Source organism: Candidozyma auris, chromosome 1 (assembly GCF_003013715.1).
Source record: "Candidozyma auris chromosome 1, complete sequence".
Lineage (NCBI taxonomy): Eukaryota > Fungi > Ascomycota > Pichiomycetes > Serinales > Metschnikowiaceae > Candidozyma > Candidozyma auris.
In genome coordinates this window covers 453,214-474,080 of record NC_072812.1, presented here as the reverse complement: position 1 = coordinate 474,080, position 20,867 = coordinate 453,214, and the positions used below count along the sequence as shown (strand labels likewise).

At 45.8% G+C, this 20,867-nt stretch overlaps 9 protein-coding genes across 9 annotated transcripts; 3 read left to right on the top strand and 6 right to left on the bottom strand. All coding sequences in view use genetic code 12, as the record gives it.

Annotated features, from left to right (window-relative positions):
- Positions 1-233: 233 nt before the first annotated feature.
- On the bottom strand, positions 234-4,055 carry TIP120 (Tip120p; the record flags this gene model as incomplete). The annotated part of the gene is made up of 1 exon (XM_029034438.2): positions 234-4,055. One exon carries the CDS (start codon positions 4,053-4,055, stop codon positions 234-236), a length of 3,822 nt encoding a protein of 1,273 aa, XP_028889680.2.
- Positions 4,056-4,355: 300 nt separating this feature from the next.
- CJI96_0000215 (RNA-binding ribosome assembly factor RBP95) lies at positions 4,356-5,396 on the bottom strand (the record flags this gene model as incomplete). Its single annotated transcript, XM_029034437.2, has 1 exon — positions 4,356-5,396. The coding sequence occupies one exon, from the start codon at positions 5,394-5,396 to the stop codon at positions 4,356-4,358; it is 1,041 nt and encodes a 346-aa protein (XP_028889679.2).
- A 504-nt stretch (positions 5,397-5,900) lies between these two features.
- Positions 5,901-7,034, bottom strand: CJI96_0000214 (M20 family metallopeptidase; the record flags this gene model as incomplete). Its single annotated transcript, XM_029034436.2, has 1 exon — positions 5,901-7,034. One exon carries the CDS (start codon positions 7,032-7,034, stop codon positions 5,901-5,903), a length of 1,134 nt encoding a protein of 377 aa, XP_028889678.2.
- A 336-nt stretch (positions 7,035-7,370) lies between these two features.
- Positions 7,371-7,703, bottom strand: CJI96_0000213 (uncharacterized protein; the record flags this gene model as incomplete). Its single annotated transcript, XM_029034435.2, has 1 exon — positions 7,371-7,703. One exon carries the CDS (start codon positions 7,701-7,703, stop codon positions 7,371-7,373), a length of 333 nt encoding a protein of 110 aa, XP_028889677.2.
- Positions 7,704-7,884: 181 nt separating this feature from the next.
- On the bottom strand, positions 7,885-8,286 carry CJI96_0000212 (uncharacterized protein; the record flags this gene model as incomplete). Its single annotated transcript, XM_029034434.2, has 1 exon — positions 7,885-8,286. One exon carries the CDS (start codon positions 8,284-8,286, stop codon positions 7,885-7,887), a length of 402 nt encoding a protein of 133 aa, XP_028889676.2.
- A 403-nt stretch (positions 8,287-8,689) lies between these two features.
- Positions 8,690-9,469, top strand: CJI96_0000211 (uncharacterized protein; the record flags this gene model as incomplete). Its single annotated transcript, XM_029034433.1, has 1 exon — positions 8,690-9,469. The coding sequence occupies one exon, from the start codon at positions 8,690-8,692 to the stop codon at positions 9,467-9,469; it is 780 nt and encodes a 259-aa protein (XP_028889675.1).
- A 124-nt stretch (positions 9,470-9,593) lies between these two features.
- On the bottom strand, positions 9,594-11,747 carry TCC1 (Tcc1p; the record flags this gene model as incomplete). Its single annotated transcript, XM_029034432.2, has 1 exon — positions 9,594-11,747. The coding sequence occupies one exon, from the start codon at positions 11,745-11,747 to the stop codon at positions 9,594-9,596; it is 2,154 nt and encodes a 717-aa protein (XP_028889674.2).
- A 5,868-nt stretch (positions 11,748-17,615) lies between these two features.
- On the top strand, positions 17,616-19,370 carry CJI96_0000209 (uncharacterized protein; the record flags this gene model as incomplete). The annotated part of the gene is made up of 1 exon (XM_029034431.2): positions 17,616-19,370. The coding sequence occupies one exon, from the start codon at positions 17,616-17,618 to the stop codon at positions 19,368-19,370; it is 1,755 nt and encodes a 584-aa protein (XP_028889673.2).
- Positions 19,371-19,730: 360 nt separating this feature from the next.
- Positions 19,731-20,525, top strand: CJI96_0000208 (uncharacterized protein; the record flags this gene model as incomplete). Its single annotated transcript, XM_029034430.2, has 1 exon — positions 19,731-20,525. One exon carries the CDS (start codon positions 19,731-19,733, stop codon positions 20,523-20,525), a length of 795 nt encoding a protein of 264 aa, XP_028889672.1.
- Between the last annotated feature and the right edge of the window lie 342 nt (positions 20,526-20,867).

Here is a 20,867-nt window from a genome sequence, read left to right as displayed (position 1 = left end):
TTGACAAAGCGGCGATGCCATCTTATTTATATATGTTTGGATCATCTCCACAAAAACTTTCGCCTGCCGCAAGGCTCCATGACTTCCCCTCTCTGACAGACATCACCGGGTACTGCACACGCCAGCCACTGGTGCGCTTTGGAGCGTTGTTTAGGTTGCAAAAAAAGACTTCTAACCGTCATCACAGTGTGTGTATTACTTCCGCTACCTCCTATCGCGCATAGTGCCCGGGTTTAACACTCCACTGTGTTGAAAAGTAAGTGATGTTTGCTCTTCAACTCATGGAAGTAAGCCCCCCACTCGCCATTTGTGGCGTTGCTATGAACAAATACATTGTTGATGGTCTTCAGAAGCTTGATCACCATTCGTAAGGCTTCCTCTTGACTTTCGGCTTCTTGCGTACTTGCTTTACTCCGCAACTTTTTGTTAGCCACCTTTGTGAGCGCTGAAATCATCTCTTGCTGGTTTGCAATTGCATGCAATACATTTTCGTCGTTATGAATTATCTGAAGGAGGTTTTGAACAGCCATGACCACTATACCATTCTCGGTATCGTTAAGTCCCTTGGCCAGCAACACCTCAAACATCCTCACCTGATTCACCCCACCTTCCTTGTCCATGAGGCGTTCATTGTCAATACTGATGATGGCATTTATGAGCTCATAACACAATTTCCTTACCTCAAGTCCTTCATCCACAACATACTTATATGGCCCCATTGGGATCACCTTCTTAAACTCATCTTTGGCATCTAGTTCGTCGTAAATGCTAGGCAAAATAGTGTCATTGAGTACTGATGCAATCAAGAGTGCTTTATTGTGAATACCAGTCAAGAGCGTGCTAACAATGGCCTGTTTGAGCTCCAAGTTCGATCTCGAGAGATACACCAAAATTTCCTCCACCAACAGCACATTCAAGGTTTGAGACTCAATATCGTTTATCAACTGTTTTGAGATAACAACCACAGTGTAGACCGCGTGTTCATTCAGGTTTGAACTTTGCATTCCGCTCTCTAAGATGTCAAAAAGCTTGTTCTGGTATTCTTCCAGCTTTGTAAACTCGCATATCTTGGCCAATATCTCGCCTGCCAACTTCAATTCCGCAACATCCTTATGAGTGAGTGTACCCTCCTTAAAGCTAATCACTTCAAACAAACTATGCCAAATGTGCGACAATAAGTTTTGTTTTTCGTGCGTGATATATCCTCTTAGCAATTGCTTAATAGCGACAAGAATAAGGGTACCATTCTGCTCCGAGCCTTGGTTCGAAGAGTGGTAATACTTGAGGAGCACGGGCAAGTACATCTCAACATCTCTCTTTATGCACAAACCAACTGCCCTTGCTGCTGCAAGACAAAGAACCTCGTTTTTGTTAGAAATCATAAGAGAGAAGAACTCGTCGAAAGTTACTCTAGACAACTCGACTGCTTCGGCAATGCATCCCAAGTAGTGAATATTGAAGACAATCTTGTCGAATGAAGAGGGCGAATCAAGCATTTCGGAGACGCCCACGAGTTGGGCTTCCGCGGCAGAAATCTTCTCGCGTAGATTAGCATCAAGAGTGATGATTGCCAAAACCTTTGCACTCAAGAAGTTACGTAATACCAAATTCTGCAAGCCAATATCATACAATTGCTCACCCTTAAGCGGGCTTCTAGTCGCAACTTGTTTTATCAAATAATCAAGAGACCCTAAATCGACATCATCCTCATCGATCCACTTGACGTTGATGACTTGATGAATGAGCTTCTTAAAGAATTCTTCATCCGCAGGGACGTAGTCAAGGGCATGACCGAGAATACTAATGGCACGATTGATAAGATTGGAATCGCTAGTCTCATGTAAAAAATGAAAGACATTGTTCGTCAAGATTTGCAAATCTTCAGCCTTACCCTTGAAATGCGTGTTTGTGAAAATACAGTCAAGCAAAATCAATGAGTTTAAATACAAACTTGTATCATTCGATGAAAGATACGAATTGAGCTTTTCCACGACAAGATTGCATAATTCAGGATTGTCGAAAAGTTGGGATCGTTTCTCACAGATAGTTATTAAGTTCTCAATCGTGAAATTCACTGTCACCTCGTAATTCATACTCTCTTTGTAAATTTCAATAGCATTATTGAGATTTGCTTCTGAAACGTCGAGATGGACTATAAGTTCAGTTAGAGAATTGAGTGAATGTTGACGCACGTCGCTTGAATACTGCTTGACATTAATCCTGTCAGCAATTGGCTTAAACAAAGTCCTGTCAACTAGTTTTTCATAAAAGTGATCACCTGCGATCTTCGGATAAAACTCATTGCACACCTGTAAAATATCGGAAATGAAACTGTAGTATGTTTTGGTGTCTGTAAGAGAGTTAACCAAATCATCGTAAATGAATTGAACAAGATCAGAGGGGATTTCTTGAATCGGATAGACCTTCAAGATTATCTTGTATAATCTTATTATATCAGGATTGGTCTTGAGTGTGAGTTTGTATTCCTGGAGCTTTTTCGACAATTTCTCCAAAAATGACGGCGATAGAAATACAGAAAGGACTCTTATCATAGCCTCAATCAATGCATTGGTAGTAGTGATTCTTCCAATGTTCTTTGTTGTCAAAAGACAATTGAAAACGAAATCTTCAAGAAGTGGCGGCAACGTTGTTGTCATCTGTGATGATGGTGTGCCTGATGTGCCCCTCTCAGTCATCATGCTGATATCTGAGCTTGGCCTTGACCTCATTGTGGCAGCGGCATGAGTTGCGTTCAATAGAGATATCGTTGTGTACACTGCTTCGTTTGAAACAATATCAGTCTTATCGCCAATGGCAATTATCAATGGTTCCACGAGGTTTTCACCGTATAGAATTCCGAGAGCACCAGGAAAGACTTTGATTACCTGCTTTATGAGCCCAATAGCCTGGAATCTAAGTTTAGAAGCTAAGCCATCGTTGTCTCCAGCTTTCTCGACTTCAATAGAGTCTTCATCATTAGAAAATTCGATTTCAGACTCCTCATCATCTATGTCGTCACCAGAATCATCATAGGTCAAGGGATCATATGAAATGAATGCACGGATGATTTCCACCACCGAGTGAGCATATGAATGTAGAAATGTATCAGAAGAGATACAGCTAATGAGACTTGATAATGTGATGAGTGCGTCCTCACGAACCAGGTTCTCCACAACCAAGACATCAACATCCAAGTCTTCTATGTTGAGTGAAGTCACGAGAGATTCAAGCCTCAAATTTGCATTAATCTCTGAAAATATTATCAGAGCAGAAACATCAGAGAACACATCTCTCTTCGACTTTCTTGCCTTTGCCAACACAACTTGTAGTAACGTGAATTGAGTATTTTTCGCAGCCACACCCTTATCACTTGAGGAGTATGACGCATGAGTATCAGAAACCACTTTATCGAAGAATTGCAACTGCCTGACTGTTTGCTCTTGAGTAACCAGGTGTACGTGGTCCAAAGCGTAGTCGACTGCGACTATGGCTCTTCTACTGATGATGCCAGTTTCCTTGTAGGCAATGCAAATGAGCGACAATACCATTCCCGACAACTCAGGCGCAGTGAGGGTTCCTCCTAACGCTTTTATGAGATCTATGATGATTTCGATACTGTCGATCGTGAGTGGTGCATCAGTAGCGAAAAGACGTGGGAACAACGAGTCGATCACAGAACGAGCAAGTTGTTTACCAAACCTCGAGTACGAGCTGTTGAAGATCGATCGCAAGGCCAAATTCGGAACTGATGTAGAGAACTTGGAAGTGTTGGAGCTCTTCAACACAGCCTCGAACAATTGATTCACCACCGACAAAACTTCTTGATCATCGATATGACGAACTAGAGGGGCAAATGATTTCACTGCCTGATTTTGAACTTCTGTGACGTTATCGCTTAGCATTGTGATTAAAAGTGGAATGAAACTGGAAACATTTCTTGCTTGAACTTTTGGGTTGCTGAGATGCTTGACAAAATCCTCAAGAGCCATATAGCGGAGATCAGGATCAACGTCTCGCGCTCTGTCTTCTAATTGTCGAATGTTGAACGTGGACATGATCAATTGTGTTCAATGCTTCACTTATTGTACTTGCGACGAAGTGTGGTATACTTGTCGTGCGATTACACTGGTGCAATGGTGTGGAGTACTCCTAGGGAATGCAGAGTCTATTACATTATACATGATAACGAAGTGGTGAAACAAAAAAATGAAGTCCATATGAATTTCCTTCAGTACATGATGGTTTTTTCAGCTATTTGTCGTTATTCTTTTTCGATATCGGTAAGCGTGCAATTCCCCTTTGGCTGCGAAAATAGCCATTGGAAGTTGCAAGACTGTCTATGCGAACATTAAACACTAGCGAGATGCATCAGACTGATTTCTTGACTTGCTCAGGGACCCACTTCTACTGTGTTTCTTGTTAGTGCTTTTTCGCCTGCTCTTTGTTTGACTCTTGCTCTTCTTCAGTGACTCGCCGTCAGAGTCTTCGAAGAAGTCTTCCACATCAACACTCTCTATAATGATGTTATCCTCCTCCTCTACTTTTTTGCTGCTAGAGATATTTCTTTTCGAACCGTCATCTTCACTCTCATCTTCACCTTCATCATTGGTCCCATTACCGGTTTCTTTTTCCGGTTCCTCACTTGCAGATTGCCCATCAAGTGCGTCTTCGGAGCTCTGATTAGAGTCATCTTTAACATCACTTACCACAGTAGTACTTGTAGATTCCTTAGTACGTTGTTCGCTTTCAGATCCTTCTTCTTCGAGACCTAAGAGCTCAATATTTTCTCCGGTTAATGCATGTAATAGCTTTCTTGTTCTGATCGCGTTTTCACGAGTGACACTTTGAGGAGTATTCTCCCCTTTCGTTTCCTCGTTTCCCTCTTTTATTGCCTCATTTTCACCTTCTCCATAAAGTTCGGCATTCACCTTAGCCTCGAGAGCCTCGCTAATCGCATTCCATCTATTGGCAACTTCGGTCAACTGCTCAACAAGCCTACTTCGGGCGCCACCTTGGATGCCTTCAATATAAGCAATGAGCAGATCTTCGTATTCGTGGGGGATTGAGTCCAAGTTTTTCAAGATCCAGTTTTGTTTCTGCTTACTAAATTTCCAGTTTTCTTTGTCAACTGAGTATTGACGCAAGTAAGCTAGTTGGTCTTTTTCTGGAGGTGGCTTCCTTTCCGACTTGGGAAGCTTTTGTCTCTTTGGAGGCTTCTTCTCTTTTGTGTCCCTACTCTTCTCTTCTTCTTGTCTTCTCTTCTTATTGAGCTTCTTTGTAAGATTCTTGTCAACAGTTGGAGTATCTAGATGCACAATGTCATTGAAAGAAGTGACCTCATTGTTGTCCTTAACTTTGAGTCCTAGCTTTTTCCAGGCAGGTACCGTCGCCATCATAATATGTGAAAAGATACACTTGCACTAACCATCTCTACAGCCTTTATTCTGTACTACGAGGATGCACGGGTCTTGTTCGGATTCCGAAATCAGGTAAAGACAAAAATGAATAAATTATTCGATTCTCTAACTTGCTTGGTCTCAGAAAATCTCATTCTTATTGCAAGAGGGGCGAGGGGTGGCTCAATGTCTAGTGCAATCCATTTGACGTCCTATGTTCTAGCTATCTCATCTCCCGAATTAGGGCGCTTCCATTGATCGCACCCATCGCGAACAATTCTCAACAACTAATACACGCTTCTTCTCTCTGGACAAATGTAGGTCTTCGAACTACACTCTAATTGCGGGCATTGGACTCGGTCATTTCGGTGGCAAGAGTCTGGTGGCACCATCGACTTGATATGGTGCTGCTCTAATGCTACGCTAGAAAGAATCTTCACATGAGTTTGAGTCTGCCATAAAAAAGTATACTTACGGTGGATATAGAAATTGTGAACATAAAGATTACTCTGTGGCGTTCTCAAGCGACAATATGTACTCTACTAGGCGTCTGTAACCGTCAACTGACTTCAAGAGGTCCTGATTTTCCACATGTTCATCGTCGCTGTGAGCAACGTGAATTGTACCAGGGCCATACAAGAAACGCTTTTTCAATGGCAAAGACAAGTTGGGCACATCTGTATTGTAGGCAAGAATAATCGACTCAAACCCAGGGACTTTGTAGTCGAGATACTGGGGATCGGTGGTCCTACCTGTGACTGGTGCAACATGCTCCACATCGTCTACCACTGAATGAACCAATCTCACCACTTCGTCAAGGTCACTGGATACTCTGATGGCAATCGTGGCCTTAGCGTAGGCAGGTATTACGTTTGCTGCAACACCAGCCTCGACTTTACCAACATTCACGGTTGAAGGACCCAAAAGTTCAGACTCAGGAAGCTCCAAGTTCTGAATTTTGTGTAGAATCGGTATCAAGATCTCTGTGGCGGATACTCCCAAGTGTGGATAGCCAGAGTGTGCAGCTCTGCCGAATACTTCGATGTCGAACACAAAGATACCCTTGTGACCCACGCCTAGCTTGTTCTCTGTTGGTTCACCAAAAATTGCATACTCCCAATTGACTCCCAACTTCTCACTAGCAGTCCTCATACCAACTCCTGTATTCTCCTCACCAACCACAAATAAAAGAGACACCTCACCCTCTTTGATCTTGTTCTCGTAGTAAAGATCCAAGTAGGCAATAACTTGAGCAGCGAGGGGACCCTTGTCGTCGCAGGCACCTCTGCCACGAATCTTTGTTCCATCAACAGAGTAGCCAATGTAAGGCGGCACGACATCAATGTGGGAGGAGACCACAGTGGTTGTGTTTCTTTGGTTGCCAATATATGCATAGACATTATACCTGTCCCGCTCCACATGTTGCAACTCCACAGAAAGGCCAGCTTTCTTCAAATAGTCCGACAAAAACAATGCAACTTTATGCTCATTACCACTAATGGATTCAATCTCCATCAATCCCCTATGCAATTTGAGAAGAGAGAACTTATCGTCCACGATGTAGTCTTCCAAGGCAGAGAAAGCCGGCTCTGAATCCCATTTGGAAGTGACATCTAAGTTAAGAAGATTCTGGGGCATGTAATCTAAAAGAGACCATGCAGCCACTAACAGAGCTGCGAATAAAAGAACAGTTAATCTCATTCTATATTCGATAGCGCTTGTAGTACGGGATCTGTTTGAACACATACGCGGAATTGCTGTATATGGAGTCTAACACCTCATTGACTCTATAGAACAACCACAGATCCCTCAGATGTGCTTAACATTTTGACTTTTCTGCTAGCTCGTGCCAATTATTCAATGCCACCTTGAAATCTACTCAGCTTCAGTTGTTTACTCCATTATACCATTAGCTATATACGTCCCTATCGCGGAACCAATATTAGATCTGAATTTGGTTTGATCTCCAAATAACTAATCTTTTTTCTCTTCAGCAGAGGCAGCAGCAGCATCGCTTGAGGCATTGGTGTTGCTCTGGCCCTGTTGAAACGACTCTGCCCAAACCTTGAACTTTTGAACAATATCATCAGCAATTTCCTTCGAGGCTGCGTCTTTATCTTCAGCATGTGCCACCTTGTCCAAAGCGTTTTGAACGTAGCTAAAGGTGCTGTTGATGTAGCCATCCATCCTTTCGTTGGAGCCGTCTGGGTTCAAAAGGCTTCTCACAGAGTCACGGAGCTTGTCCTGATCTTCTTTAGAGGGTACGTCCTCGGGGGTCAACTTCTTGGGTTCAGAGCTCAGAGGCATTTTCACTTGCTCTTTCAATAGATACACTTGCTTGAAGACAACTAGTTTTTATATATACTTAGGGTCTTGCACCCTGGGGTCATAAATCATATGAAGGACTACTCTCGACTACCCGATATGGTAATTTACCAACGGTCATCATTGTATGGGCTATTCTAGAAGCCTCGGAGTTCAAACAGTCTCACTTCTTGCCCAATTCACCTTCGGTTTTTCCCAAGGCACCCTCAGTTTTGCCCGCTTGGCCCGAACTTTCCTTACTTGTGAAGCTCTGACCCTTGTTTTCAAGCTGTCCCTCGGTTTTGCCCAATTGGCCTTCAGTTTTACCAGCTTGTCCCTCAGTCTTACCCAATTGACCTTCATTTTTGCCGAGTTGACCTTCTGTTTTGCCTAGCTGACCTTCTGTTTTGCCCTTTTCGCCCTCGGTCTTGCCCAAGTTGCCCTCAGCTTTGGTGCCCTCGACTTTTGCGCCTGTCTCCAGTTTTCCTACGTTTGCACCCAAGGGGTTTTGAACGTTCCCTTTACTTCCAAGATTCTTGGCGTTCTTGAGATCTCCAAGTTCACCCAATTCCTTTTGATTTGACATTTTGTAAGGTAGTAAGATGCAGATGAGGATGGAGCAAAGGGACCCTTTTATATAAACTACCAGAACCTGACTTGCCGACGCTGAACTCCTTGCAGGATGCCACCCCCTGAAGATTCCAAAACCATCATTGGGCGTCGGAGGATTTGAAATTTCGACAATTCTTTAGTCCTGGAGAGTTCAATTGAGGTACGCCTTTCACTCTATCCATAAAAAAAAGGCGACTTATTCTTTTCCTTAATACCACTCTGGCATCGCTGCGATGACTTCTCAGTGCTGCCCTCTGCATACTGTTTTCACGATACGCACGTCAATGCCAGTTGTATGGCTCGCTCGCTAGTATCTGATTTACTTGGTTAATTACCATCTTAATCCAATTGTACTTTCCACAATTTTCTTCCGCAGAATGGCGTCGGCGGCGAAGCCCGCACGCGTGCTAGTTATGGACTGGGACGAAACAATTACAAGAAAGGATACAACTTTTTTGGTGGCGCAGGCGGCGTCGGGGCGTAATCTGGGTCCTAGTTTCTCTCATTATACGAAGATCTACATGGATGCTTACGAGAAGTACAATTCTAAGTGGGGAGCTCGAAAGACGGTTGAAGAAGAAACTGAATACCATAGAGGAATGAGAGAGGTGGAAATGTCGCTGATTTCTGCGCTAGAGAGAGATGGGTATTTCAAGGGCATCAGTAGATCAGATATCGCAGCTCAGGCGAAGAAGGTGGAGCTTGCAAGCGGATTCAGGGAGCTCGTTGAACATGTACAGAAAAATCGGCATCCACTATATATACTCAGTGTCAATTGGAGTGTTACACTCATAGAGGAGGCTCTACGATTGGCAAAAATACCAGGCATAAAAGTGCTTGCTAACGAGCTTGAGTTTGATGAAAATGGAAAAGCCACCGGTCAATTCGATAGAAGTCTTGATATACGTACTGGATACGATAAGGTGCAACAGCTAGCGAAGATTAGAAATTGTCACCCAAACTCTCAAGTTATCTACGTGGGCGACAGCTCCGCGGATGTGTTACCTATAGTCGATGCTGATGTCGGTATCGTCATTGAAGGGGGACGAGGTAAGGCACAACTTGAGAAACTTGGAATACCCGTGAGACAGTTAGAATTTTTGGATAAAGGCAGGACGTTTGAGGCTTCGTGGGAAACGTTGCTACATCGATGGTAAATGTCGTTACTCTATAATACACACAATTTATATCACAATTTTGGAACTAAAACTCATTTTACGCTATTGATGCCACGCAAATAGCTATGCAAGTATAAGTCACGCACCCATGACACTCACTAGTTTATTGTCTCCAGTTACTTCCTTGTGGCTGCAACTGAGCAAGGACCCCTTGGTGCATTGGCATGTATTGCCCATACACATAGCCAGGTGGTCCGTGCACTGCATAGCCATTGTGAATCATTTGGGGATGATTAACTGGTGACCTTGTTTGAGGACCCGGCGGAACGGGCCCGTTTGTTGGAGAGTTCATGATACCATTGGGCGGCTGTGCAAAGGGTGGTGGAGGGCCTTGGAAAAGTTGCTGTGGTTGTGGAATGTGGTCTTGTGGAGACCAGGCCCGAGAATGCGGTGGTGGAAGATGGGAATTGTTGTCTGCGAGCTTTCCAATGGGTTTGAAAGGAGCGGGATACATGCTGTAGGACTCCTGTGGCTGCTGTGGCACCGGTGTGTGAGGTGATGAATGAGAGTAAGCGGGCGCACTAGCAGCAGGTTGAATTGGAGGGCTTCCTTGAGAGGAAGCGGGAGGTTGATGATGCTGGAGATGCTGAGGAGGTGGGAGCAGTGTGACAGACGCTTCGCTGGGGCCCAGAGTACGTCTTGGTGGTTGCAAAGGAGTGTGAGCAGCTGGAGGGAGAGATGGAGGTGGTTGTTGAGCAGGCTGCAATGGTACATTTTGTTGGTTTCTTTCCTCGGGATTGTGTCCTTGAACGAACACGATACGTTCGGAAGGGAGCAACGTCACGAGATCACGCAAGAAGAAATTTGGCACACCCACTGGCAGCGACAAAGTTGGCACCGGGCCCTTGCCATCAGCAGCAGCTTGCAACTTCTTTGACTTGTCTTCGAAACGTGCCGCATTTTCGGTGTCGCCTATTGCACGGAAACACATGGCTGCTCTGGAGCTTGCGTCCGCAGCATCGCCCAACTGGTCGTCGCAACGTTCGTAGACGCAGCTTAGACCTTCCCAAGCAGCAGCTGTACCAGGCAGGTTTTCGTTGAGTTGAAGTCTGAGCGCCTGGGAGTAAGCCGCAAGGGCATCTGGAAGCTGCTTGAGTTCCAAGTAGAGCTTCCCTACGGCAAGCCATGTGATAGGCAGGTTGGACGCTCTACGCAAGGCAACCTGGTAGCAGTCGTAAGCGGCACGAGGAGAATCAAGAACAGTATGAGCTTTACCCAAGAGATACCATGGCAAAAAGTCCCCGTCCGAGTCGTCTACTTCGTCCAGCTTCAGGTTTTGACGTGTTTGGGCCTTCAACTCCTCACGTTCTGACTCCACCACCCGCGAGAGAAGCAGCACTGCTTTGCGGGCCTTTTCGGGGTCTTCGTCGAGCAAAAGCAAGTAGGCATGAGTGATCAAGATCCGTGGCAGCGCACCCACAGCGACCTCTGCCCGTTCACACGCCTCAAGAGCCTCTGTGATCTTGTTGGCACGTTCCTTGGCTGTGGCAAACGCACACCACAAGGCAACGTGCTCGTGCTGTCTGGCCAACGGAGGAGGAGGCAACAGAAGGGTGGCTGTGAGCTCGATAATCAGCAAGTCAATATTGCCATCGGCAGCAGCGATGGCCGCCAACTCAGCATGAGCGCTTCTGGCCGTCTCGATGTCGGCCTTGGAGAATTCCGCCAACAGAGGAGGCAAAAGCATAAGGCAGTGGTTTAAAGCAGCCGCCGCCTGGGCCCTAGCGCCCGCACGAATAAGCGTCTGTGCCAGCAAAAGTTGCAAAGCTGGATCGTTGGGGCTCCGCTGGATCGCCTGTTGGATCGCCTGGTGCGCCTGCTCATTGAGTCCCACAAGCAAGTAGCACTCTGTGAGCTCTCGGAAAAAAGAGGCACTATTCGTCACCTCAGGATGGGACTCAGCCACGGCGTTGAGCCTCTGTATTAGCAGCTGGGACCCGGCAGTATCGTTCATGTTGATGTCATTCATTCGAAGCAGGTGGGACCACCCGACCAAGGCATCGACGCTGCTGGGAGCGTGGTTTAACGCCAGCTCAAACGCTTGGATGGCAGCCACGATGATGCCCATGCTTATAGCACAGTTGCCGATGGCGATCCACGTGTCGGCGGCGGTGACTTCGTAGGGAGCCCCTGATGGCGGCTTGGATATGTTGTTGTGGGTGATATTAGGCGTGTTTGCCGACTCTGCCAGCGATTTGCGAGAGTGCTGGCGTTTATTCATTGCTGGCGATGCAGCAGCAGCAAGTCTTTTGCCCATTCTGGGAAGGTGTTTTTTCTGTGGAAATTATGGTTGATGACAGGAAAAGCGGAATGATCTGTGGAGGTTGAAAAGCTTTTTTTTATGACACTTTTTTTTTTTTTTTGGGCCTAGCACTTGTGAGATTGCGGCTTGCTTTATATGTTTAGTGGGGAAGCAAGAAAGACAGGCTGCTGGAAAGGAGGAAAGTCAATACAAGGCAGTAAAAGTTAACCAGGTATTCAGGCTGAGTGAGATGGGTCGAGTACAGAAGAAAAAGTGACAAGTTGTCTGTGGAATGGGAGGAACAATCCGGCTTAAGTAACCTCTATGTGGCAGGCAAAAGATTAGGCGCATGGTAATGGAGGGGGTGCAGCATGCTGCAGTATGTGCGTCTGTGGATGCGTTTACACATGTATTGTGCACATTACAGAGTAGCTGCATGCATGGCGACGCATTGGGTGTGTCTTCAGGTCAAACTTTGTTCGCTGTGGGTGACCGTTTCTTGGTTTTCCCAGGTCGAGAGACTGCACAGAGGACGCGCATCCGCCGGGCGAACATGGCTTCCTCTCTTTGTCCTGTGCAGCATGAGGTCTAGCGCTTACTACATGCACCACCTGCTGCTGAAACCCATGCATGTACTTGCTAACACACCGCATGCACGTATACCAGACTACAAAAATATAAGAGAAGTGGGCTGGCGGCGTAGGTCCCACTGCCCTTTCCAACAATAACAAAAAGCAAAGGTATCATAATTTCTGGTAAATGAACAATTGAATGGGCGGAAAGATGCGAACGACTTACCGCTTCTTACTGATTCATCACTCCGAACGTCCACTAACATCTTCGCCACCAGTTGTAGCCACATAAATTAAAATTCAGCAAAATTCTCAGAACGAGCCTAGATTATATCCCAAAGTGACTATGCCGAATGCCTAGAAACTTGTAACCAACGTGCCAACATTGTACCTCTATTGCAAACGTTTCGCCAGGGGGAGTAGGCTACGTGATATTTATACCCGTCCGAGTATACCCCATGCGAGGTGATATAATGTCTAGGGACACCTGAACGACGCATGTTGCTGCGGAAGAATATCAGTGTGGAACAAGGCGGCAGCGCGCGGGCCCTTGACTATGTGCCAGCACGCGCCTTTGTTGTCGCTAGGCCTTGCACTTTGAACCCCCCCTCCCCTGGGTATTGCGGTGGAGCACGGTGGAGACACGTGACTGCACGTTTGAAACTGTAAAAGGCTATTTGGGAAAAGTTGACCTAGCAGCTATGGATGACTATACAATAAGCAGATATAGCTTTGCCATTTCAGGTTGGATTCTGGTCTATCTTTCCAAGCCCCCTCACGTGAGACGCGTTCGGACGGGCGTCGCACGGTGAAACTACCAGTGTCGCCAGTTTCCAGGCTGCATCGAACCGCTGCACGTTAAAGAGCTCTCGTATAGAAACGCATCATTGCGTACGTCACAAACAGGTCGAGGCCTCTTCAAGGGTTCCTTGAAATTTTGACATCCTTCCCTTTTCAAAAAAAAATCGTTGACATGTTCCTCTACAACACCGGCAACATGATGGGTGTGAATTCCACTCTGCGCTGAGTTGATGAAGTCCTGCACACAGACGAGGAAATCAATGTAACTGAGAACGTTTGATCGTCTTACGCGGCGCCAGGGCTGCAGTACCGCCAGCATGCGGCGTCTTGTCAGCGCAATGTAGCTGCTGGGACCCGAATTTCTCGAACCGGTGATGAGATTTACATTCTACCTATGGGCTCTTGGGTTGGTGATCTTCACAAAACGATGTTTTTTGGAAACGGTGACTCCCCGCTACCCCCTTCCTGGGCAACGCACGACCCTTGTGGCCCTGTGGGCGAAGAAACGCTGCACTTGCCGTGAAATAATATAATATCTCATTGTGCCTAGAGAGGCCACGCCAACTTAGTATTGGCCCGAAAAAGTGCAAACCTCCAACCCCTGCTCAGAGATCATAAATCCAAAATGGAAACTCCAACTTTTCTGTTGACAGTCGCCTGGCGCTTGGTCTCAGGGTTCGGACCCATTTCGTGCTTGCTCTTTTCGGTACTCCGCCTGGTTTTGGACATCCAGCATCGCCACAACCTTACTTTAGGTGGTCCTGCGCTCCATTGCATGGAACGGCCTAGGTGGACCCCCACCATATTAATGCCCTCAAAATAGTGACCTAGCGAAGCTTGTATTCAATAGACTTTTTCACAAAGCCTAGCGCTTCTTGAAGTCGTCGCTCCATTTTGAGTTTTGTAAGAGTTTTGTTCCATTTCCTTTTTTTTTTTTGTCTTTTTCACATTGCACAAAATAGGAAACATGACCGAGCAAATCAACGTAGTGAGCTGTGAGGACAGATATGGAGGAGTCGTTGTTCGGTGGCGTCTTCAATGCTTAAAGCGTTACCTGTAATATTACCTTCCTCAGCTGTTTGTTCTTAATTTACGATTTGCCAGGTTCCTGTGCCTGTAGATCCCAACACATGCTCACTTGCCCTACCACTTGTCGATCTCCTCCTTACTTTCGTCAAGGTTTTGTGAACATTTAAGCTCGCCATATCCCCGTAGCGGAATCACCTTCGTGTCAATTCCATGCCTAAGCAACTCACGCTCCGCCGGCTTTTTTGCTCGTCTCACATTGCAGCATTTGCAGAGCTCCTCAAACCTCGCTTGAGTGCTCCAGAACGCATTGTGAACACTCCCTCACGGTTGGGGTCCTCTGCTGTGGTTCTAATGAAAAATTACAGATTACAATAGAGAGTATCAACTTAATCGGACAGTCTAGTAATGCAAAGGTCATGTGTCCTTACGTTAGCATGAGAGAGGGAACACAAAAATGGTGCGGCACCTGTTTGGTCTAGAGATTTTGGTTCGACTGGCTTACAGCAACCATTGTCAGTGGAGTCTTTGCAACAAACCGAAAAATTCAAGGTGTAACAAAATTAAGAAGAAAATAATAAGAGAAGCAATATAATCAAGTCAAGCTCGAAGAACGATATACGACTAATTGGGAGATAATGAGCTACATTCTGATTCATTGTTACAGGCTCGTGATTGTGCTGCTTATTCTTCAAAAAGCACCCAAATCACAGGGCGGGTCCGTTCATTCCTTTCCTGGCATCTGGTGGCTTCATTGACCACATTTCGTCTTGTTCCTATTTCCAGGGGGCCGCCACATAGAACCCAACACTGCATTGGCCTTAGCCATTTGTGCGGGAAGCAACACTGACAAGACAATGCACAGAACCTGAGCGGGCCAAAGTGGGGAGCTTGTTTGTCTGATTCTCGTGATTACACTTGTGGCGCGGATATCCAGTTCAGACAGCAACCATAAAGGTCAAGGGGACAACTATGGATGTCAATTACATGGAAAGCCTTTTCCCATCGTTATCTCTGCTCCCCCACCCCAAAGATGTTGGGCCTCCAGAAAAATAAAATGAAAACACCCGACGATGTCGGTGGACGTCAGGATAATAGTATGCGTTGCTGCTGTCACACGTCTGTGCAGTACACCGCATGAAACGATGTACTTGCGCACGGGTTTCGAGCAATGATGCATGAAGCATGACGCAGCCTGTTCTCTCAGTGAGCCCATGCGGCTCTTGCTGGTGGGTGGCAGCAGGCTGGGCCTCTCTCTCCATCATCTCACCTCATTACATCATTACATGGACATATCTATAAGGCACCCTTCAGGGGAACCTCTCACGGAAGATGAGACTTTCCGTGGCCCTATATGACCCTCTTGTCATCCTTGCCCTTCTGCGGCGAGTGCGGCGTCAATATGCTCGCATCGTGCAATGGCCTCCTGTGCCCTTTGCCCCTGCCCGTTCGGCGACATCCAGCGGAATAGGGGGGAGCATACATCTCTCTACATTGAGCCATGGTTATGAACTGGTATCAAATAGAATGCTGACATTCACGCCTCGGAAGAAATTGTGCAAGGAAATTCCCGACAAAGCGGCTGCGCAAACCCTACTTCGTGTCGGGTGATGATGTAGGAAAAATCCATGTTTTCTTTTTATTCTTCTCTGACAACGTTCACACGACCACTTCTGATCTTGTTGATAAGATGCTCTAGTGAATTAGAAAATTTTAAACATTCTTAGTTGTTGAGCATTACATTGTGTTTTGGTGATATGCTGCCGCACGTTCCCACTAATTGTTGAGTTCGTGCATTGCTTTCCGCCCCCGGCGATAAGGGTACTGACTGGGTAAAGTCCACTTAAACACAACCTTCAATTGATGAAAACCGTATCGCAAGACATTAGAATTCGAGTAGTATTTCCTATAGTCTCTCCTTGGTCAACACACACTTTCTCTGGCTATAGTAGTGCGCATTGCAGACTCTTAAATTTCCGAGATGAGAACTTCTTGAGTCAAGAGCAACCGACAAGAAAAAGTCCGGGCGTCGCTTTGATAACTTAATTTCACTTTAGTTCGCTGGTTTCTGTACTCATAGCTGCTGGACAGTGACTCAAAACCGTGCCCGCGTCCCTGTCGAACATGAATCAGCCGTCTGTTATGAATTTGTCGAGGCAAACCATTGCTCGCACCGTAAGCAGGCTTGACATGCTGACTGTGGCCGACTTCTGGAAACCCTCTTTACTTTCGAAGCCTCCTCTCCCCTTCTATTTCTTCCTTTTTTTTTTTTTTTTTTTGTAATTGCTTTTTACGTACTCCCAGTCGACCTGTTTCAGTAAACTGATAGCAATCTACTCCTCGATCTCCAAACATCAACCGAAGTGGCATTGTTGTCCCATCCGCGGTGGTGATCTCGTAAGTGACGCAACCTTGGGATTGACCATCCCCATGTAGTCTGTTTCCATTGTCCCAGGGGGACCCTTCTTGCGGCAGATGAGGTTTCACGCAAATATGTTGCCTTTTTCAAAAACTACGAGAAAAATCCATCAATTCTGCGCTTGGCTAAACCTGTGAGAGCACCTTTCCCGCAATGGCTCCTTCCTCTGCCTCATGAGCGGATTTCGTGCTATTGTGACGCAAGGGCGCCCATTGTCCTAACCGCTACCTCCCCGTATGCGATATCGATGTTGAAATCCGTGCGAACCATTGTGAGACATGAAGGTGGATGCTGCAAAGATGAGAATGAGGGAGTTGCACGAAGTAGACGATCAAAGTTTGGACTTCTCCAACAAGTGTGACCTCTATCGGGTGAGCAAGAACATTCTCCGGCTGCTTGCAGCCAGTGGTGTTTGTTAACTTTGGACTTCTAACGACGCCACAAAAATTCCTCATCACCCAAATCGTTATCGAACCGGTAACTTCCACTTTTCACCTCCACTGGTGATGTTTCACAGCATTGCTGTTTTTAGGCACACTTACAGAGGAATACTATTGCGAGGTTCCACATATGAAGCTGGATGTGCATCATGTGCCTCGCTAAACATCGGATGATCTGTGAATGCACGCCTCTGCGGGCAAGACAATACCTCCACCGCAGGTGGTGACCTGCCCTTAACGTGGCTTACCTGATGTGGTGCGTCTCTGGTGGATGGTGGCTGTTCTTGCGCCTAAACCGTGCCACTTGTATGGAGGCGTGTCCTCTTACCTGTCCTGAAAGATGCATTGTTCGCGCAGATCATATGCATGCATGCTTCATTGCGCTACATATGTTCTGCGAACTCGCAGCAGGCTGCAGCCTCATCTGGTGGGGCCTTGCTGATGCGCTTTGGCCATTTTCGGGTTCTCGTCATGTGGTCACGGTCACGTGGAAGACATCGCCATCTCCACCTACATACTAGGAGCTAGACAACTCTACTGCTCAGTCGAAACACAAGGAACATCTATGATTCGGAGCCAACGACTACTATGTAGACCCCTTCGCTTCGTAATGCTCATACATAGCATGCGGCGTCTATCGGTTACTTCTAGAGTGGCCAGGATCGCGCCTGCTGCTCCCTCCATTTCGCTGGTCTCGTTGCTTGCAGATCAGCTCGTGCCCAAATGTTCCTCCTGTGGGATCAGACTTCAAACAACAGACAAATCTAAAGAAGGTTACTACGTCGAACCGTCCCCAAAACCTCCTAAGGAGAACCCGTTAGATAGTGTTTTTGAGTCTCATGTGAACAAGATGAGCGAGGAAGATAGAATGCTTCTACTCAATGGGTCAGATGTGCCTGATTTGAAATCTGAAGTACGCCAGCAGAAAGAATCCAAAAGAAGAGATGGTAAAATTCAATGCTTGCGCTGTCGAGATGCCAACTTGAAGGCAACATTTGATCTCTCTCAATTCCCTATAGATCCTGTCAGTGATGTGATGGAGACTATACCTCCTGGTGCTCCACTTGTTTATGTTGTGAGTGGTACTGACTTTCCCATGTCTGTGAATGAAGAAGTATTCAAGTATAGATCGCCGAAGCATATGAAATTTGTCGTTACCAAGACGGATCTTCTTTTTTCAAAGAAAGATATGGTGAACAAATATGGTGAGCGCTTCTACCAGGACTACTTCGAAAGAACCTATGGTGTTCCCCGTGAGAATGTTTTTGCTATCAGTGGTACCAGTGACTGGAATAGCTCCTCTCTTCTTGCTGCAATAGATGACGGGCTGTATATCATTGGCACCGTGAACAGTGGTAAATCGACCCTCATTCAGTCGCTTCTTCATGCAGCCCAGAGGGAAAAGAGTGAACTTCCTAACGCCCGTAGAGAACGTCAAATACAAAAATTGAGTGACGAACTTATCTCTAAAGGAATCAAGCCACCAAGTCGAATGTCACTTATACGACTGAATATCAAAAAGATCTCCACATTCAAACAGCAGCATGGACCCGGCGTTTCATATATGCCAGGCTTCACTAGGGGCAACTTGCCCTTTGAACTCACGACTCAGAAAACTGTTTTTGACGTACCCGGATTTTCTAGTGCACGAAACACAAGACTTTCCAATATAATAAAACCCGAGCAAATCAAGAAACTTCTTAAAGGAAAAAAGGTCTATAAAGTTGGCATGTACGACTCTCATTACGAGACTGTCAAGGCGGGACAGGTTCTTACAGTGGGCGGGTTGTTTTTCTTGCAGGTGCCAGACAATGCTATGCTTCAAATACGAAATTGCATCAACCACAAGTCACATGTGTTCAAGAACTTGCAAAAAGCTCTTGATGTTTTCAATGGCCAACGCACAGATGCTATGAAGGATGTCTTTCTCGTTGATCCCAATAAGGCTGAACTTCAGAAGTACATAGTGCCCCTTTTCCACGGAAAAAAGGACATTGTACTTCAATTTCTAGGTCACATCGTGGTTACTCCTACTGGAGCAAAAAATGCCCAGGATCCTTTTGTTATCTATCTTCCCAAGGGTGTTGAAGCTATCTTGCGCCAACCAATCACGAATTACATCACTACTACCCTTTCTGGTAGAGACGCCAATGGAAATCCTTTGAGAAAGGAAAATTGGAAGTCTAAGAGCACCAAAGAGGTCAAGAGATGGACGGGCAAGATTCCTTTTTACACTGACCTTGTCCCTGCTAGCGAGTACTCTAATCATCTTGACCACATGAAACTGTATGTGCAGCGTTACCAGGCAGACAATGCAAATGAGAACAAGGAACCCAATGACAAAGAGTCAGAATATGCCATGTGGTTTCAAAAAAAATAAAAGCCCCATTAAAGGCAACTTGTAAATATTCGCTTGCCTACCTTGCTGTTTTAGAGGCTATGGGACGTCTTTTCTTCGCAATATTGCGATTTCTCTGTTGGCGACGCACACTGCGCTTCACGCATAAACCCTTCCATAACACGCTTCTCTCGCGACGAAGGAGGCACTGAAGCGCGCATCTAACACACGCAGTCTTTGTTTGGGTTTGATCTCAATAAACCAAAGCAAGCCTTTAATTACTATTCTTTTCCTCCTCAATCGTTTGGAGAATATCGCCACCGAAGTTTTCTGTGTTTCAATACATTCTTTAGCACTTTTCACTGCAAACAACATTCGTTTTCAAATTACAGCTCCATCGCGATGATCCGCAGCCAAAGCATCTCCAGCTTTACAGAGAGGAAAAAGCCTAACTTTTTTACCGCCCTTAGAACAAGGAAGCTGTCTAAGGATCTCAATGGGGTGTTAAGAGCTCGTCCTCTCAGCCAGCTGTCTCTGCTGCTGAACTTGAACATCTCCTCTGCATCCAAACGCCATTCGGTGCTTCTTCTGCCAACCGAAGACAAAGAGAACCAGGTGCCCCAGTTGAGAAAACACTCGAGCGCCTCTAAATTGAGAGACTCCAAAAGGAATTCTGCCTCACTCAGATCAATGATCTCTAGCCCTCTAGAAAAGGCTCCCTTGAGCCCTCCTTCTGACATTGCCTCAGTAGACACTGACGTGCTGGACCATGTGTCGCCCTATACCCCACAAGCTGCTGCAAATGTAGCATTGGACCACATTGAATTTGGTTCGACTTTCAATCACGAGCTGATAGATTGGGACGAAGAGCCATGTAGCCCTTCCAAGCTACATCGCACTACGAACATGAACAATATCAACGATTTTATCAAATCCATGGATACGCTGCTCTTGCCATTATGTAACCGTGCCAGTCTTGAATTTGAAGCTCACGAAATTGGAGTGTTGCAGGAGAAGCTCCAACTGAAAGAGCTGGAGTTAAAATTGGTGGAGAACGCTATGTTTTTGCAATTCTTTGAAAAAGAGGCCCGCAAGGAGAACCAGATGAATGTTAGGTTTTGGGACGATGTTGATATGACAGGCGCGATCAAGGACGAGGATTATGGTGAGGAAGACGACTTCCATTTGTATTTATAGGTAAATTGACAAAAAGGTATGATATCAAATGTTGGTGGAGATGTTTAGATTTTCGCAGCCAACTAGCACAATGTGTACGAAACGTTCAAAATATACAAGCGCTCATCTCGCTTATTTTACAAAATGATTAGATTTCGATAAAGAATGCAAAACATTGTATGCTTGCCATAATCTTTTATTGGATGAGATGAATTCGTAGAAAAGAGAATAAAGAAGAGTGAAAATAAGACATACGACGGGTATGTCAATGAAAAAAATTAGACTAGATTGTAAATTCAGATCATGCTGCGAGGTGACTCCTCCTTTAACTTATCAATCTATCCAAACAATAGCCTATGACCT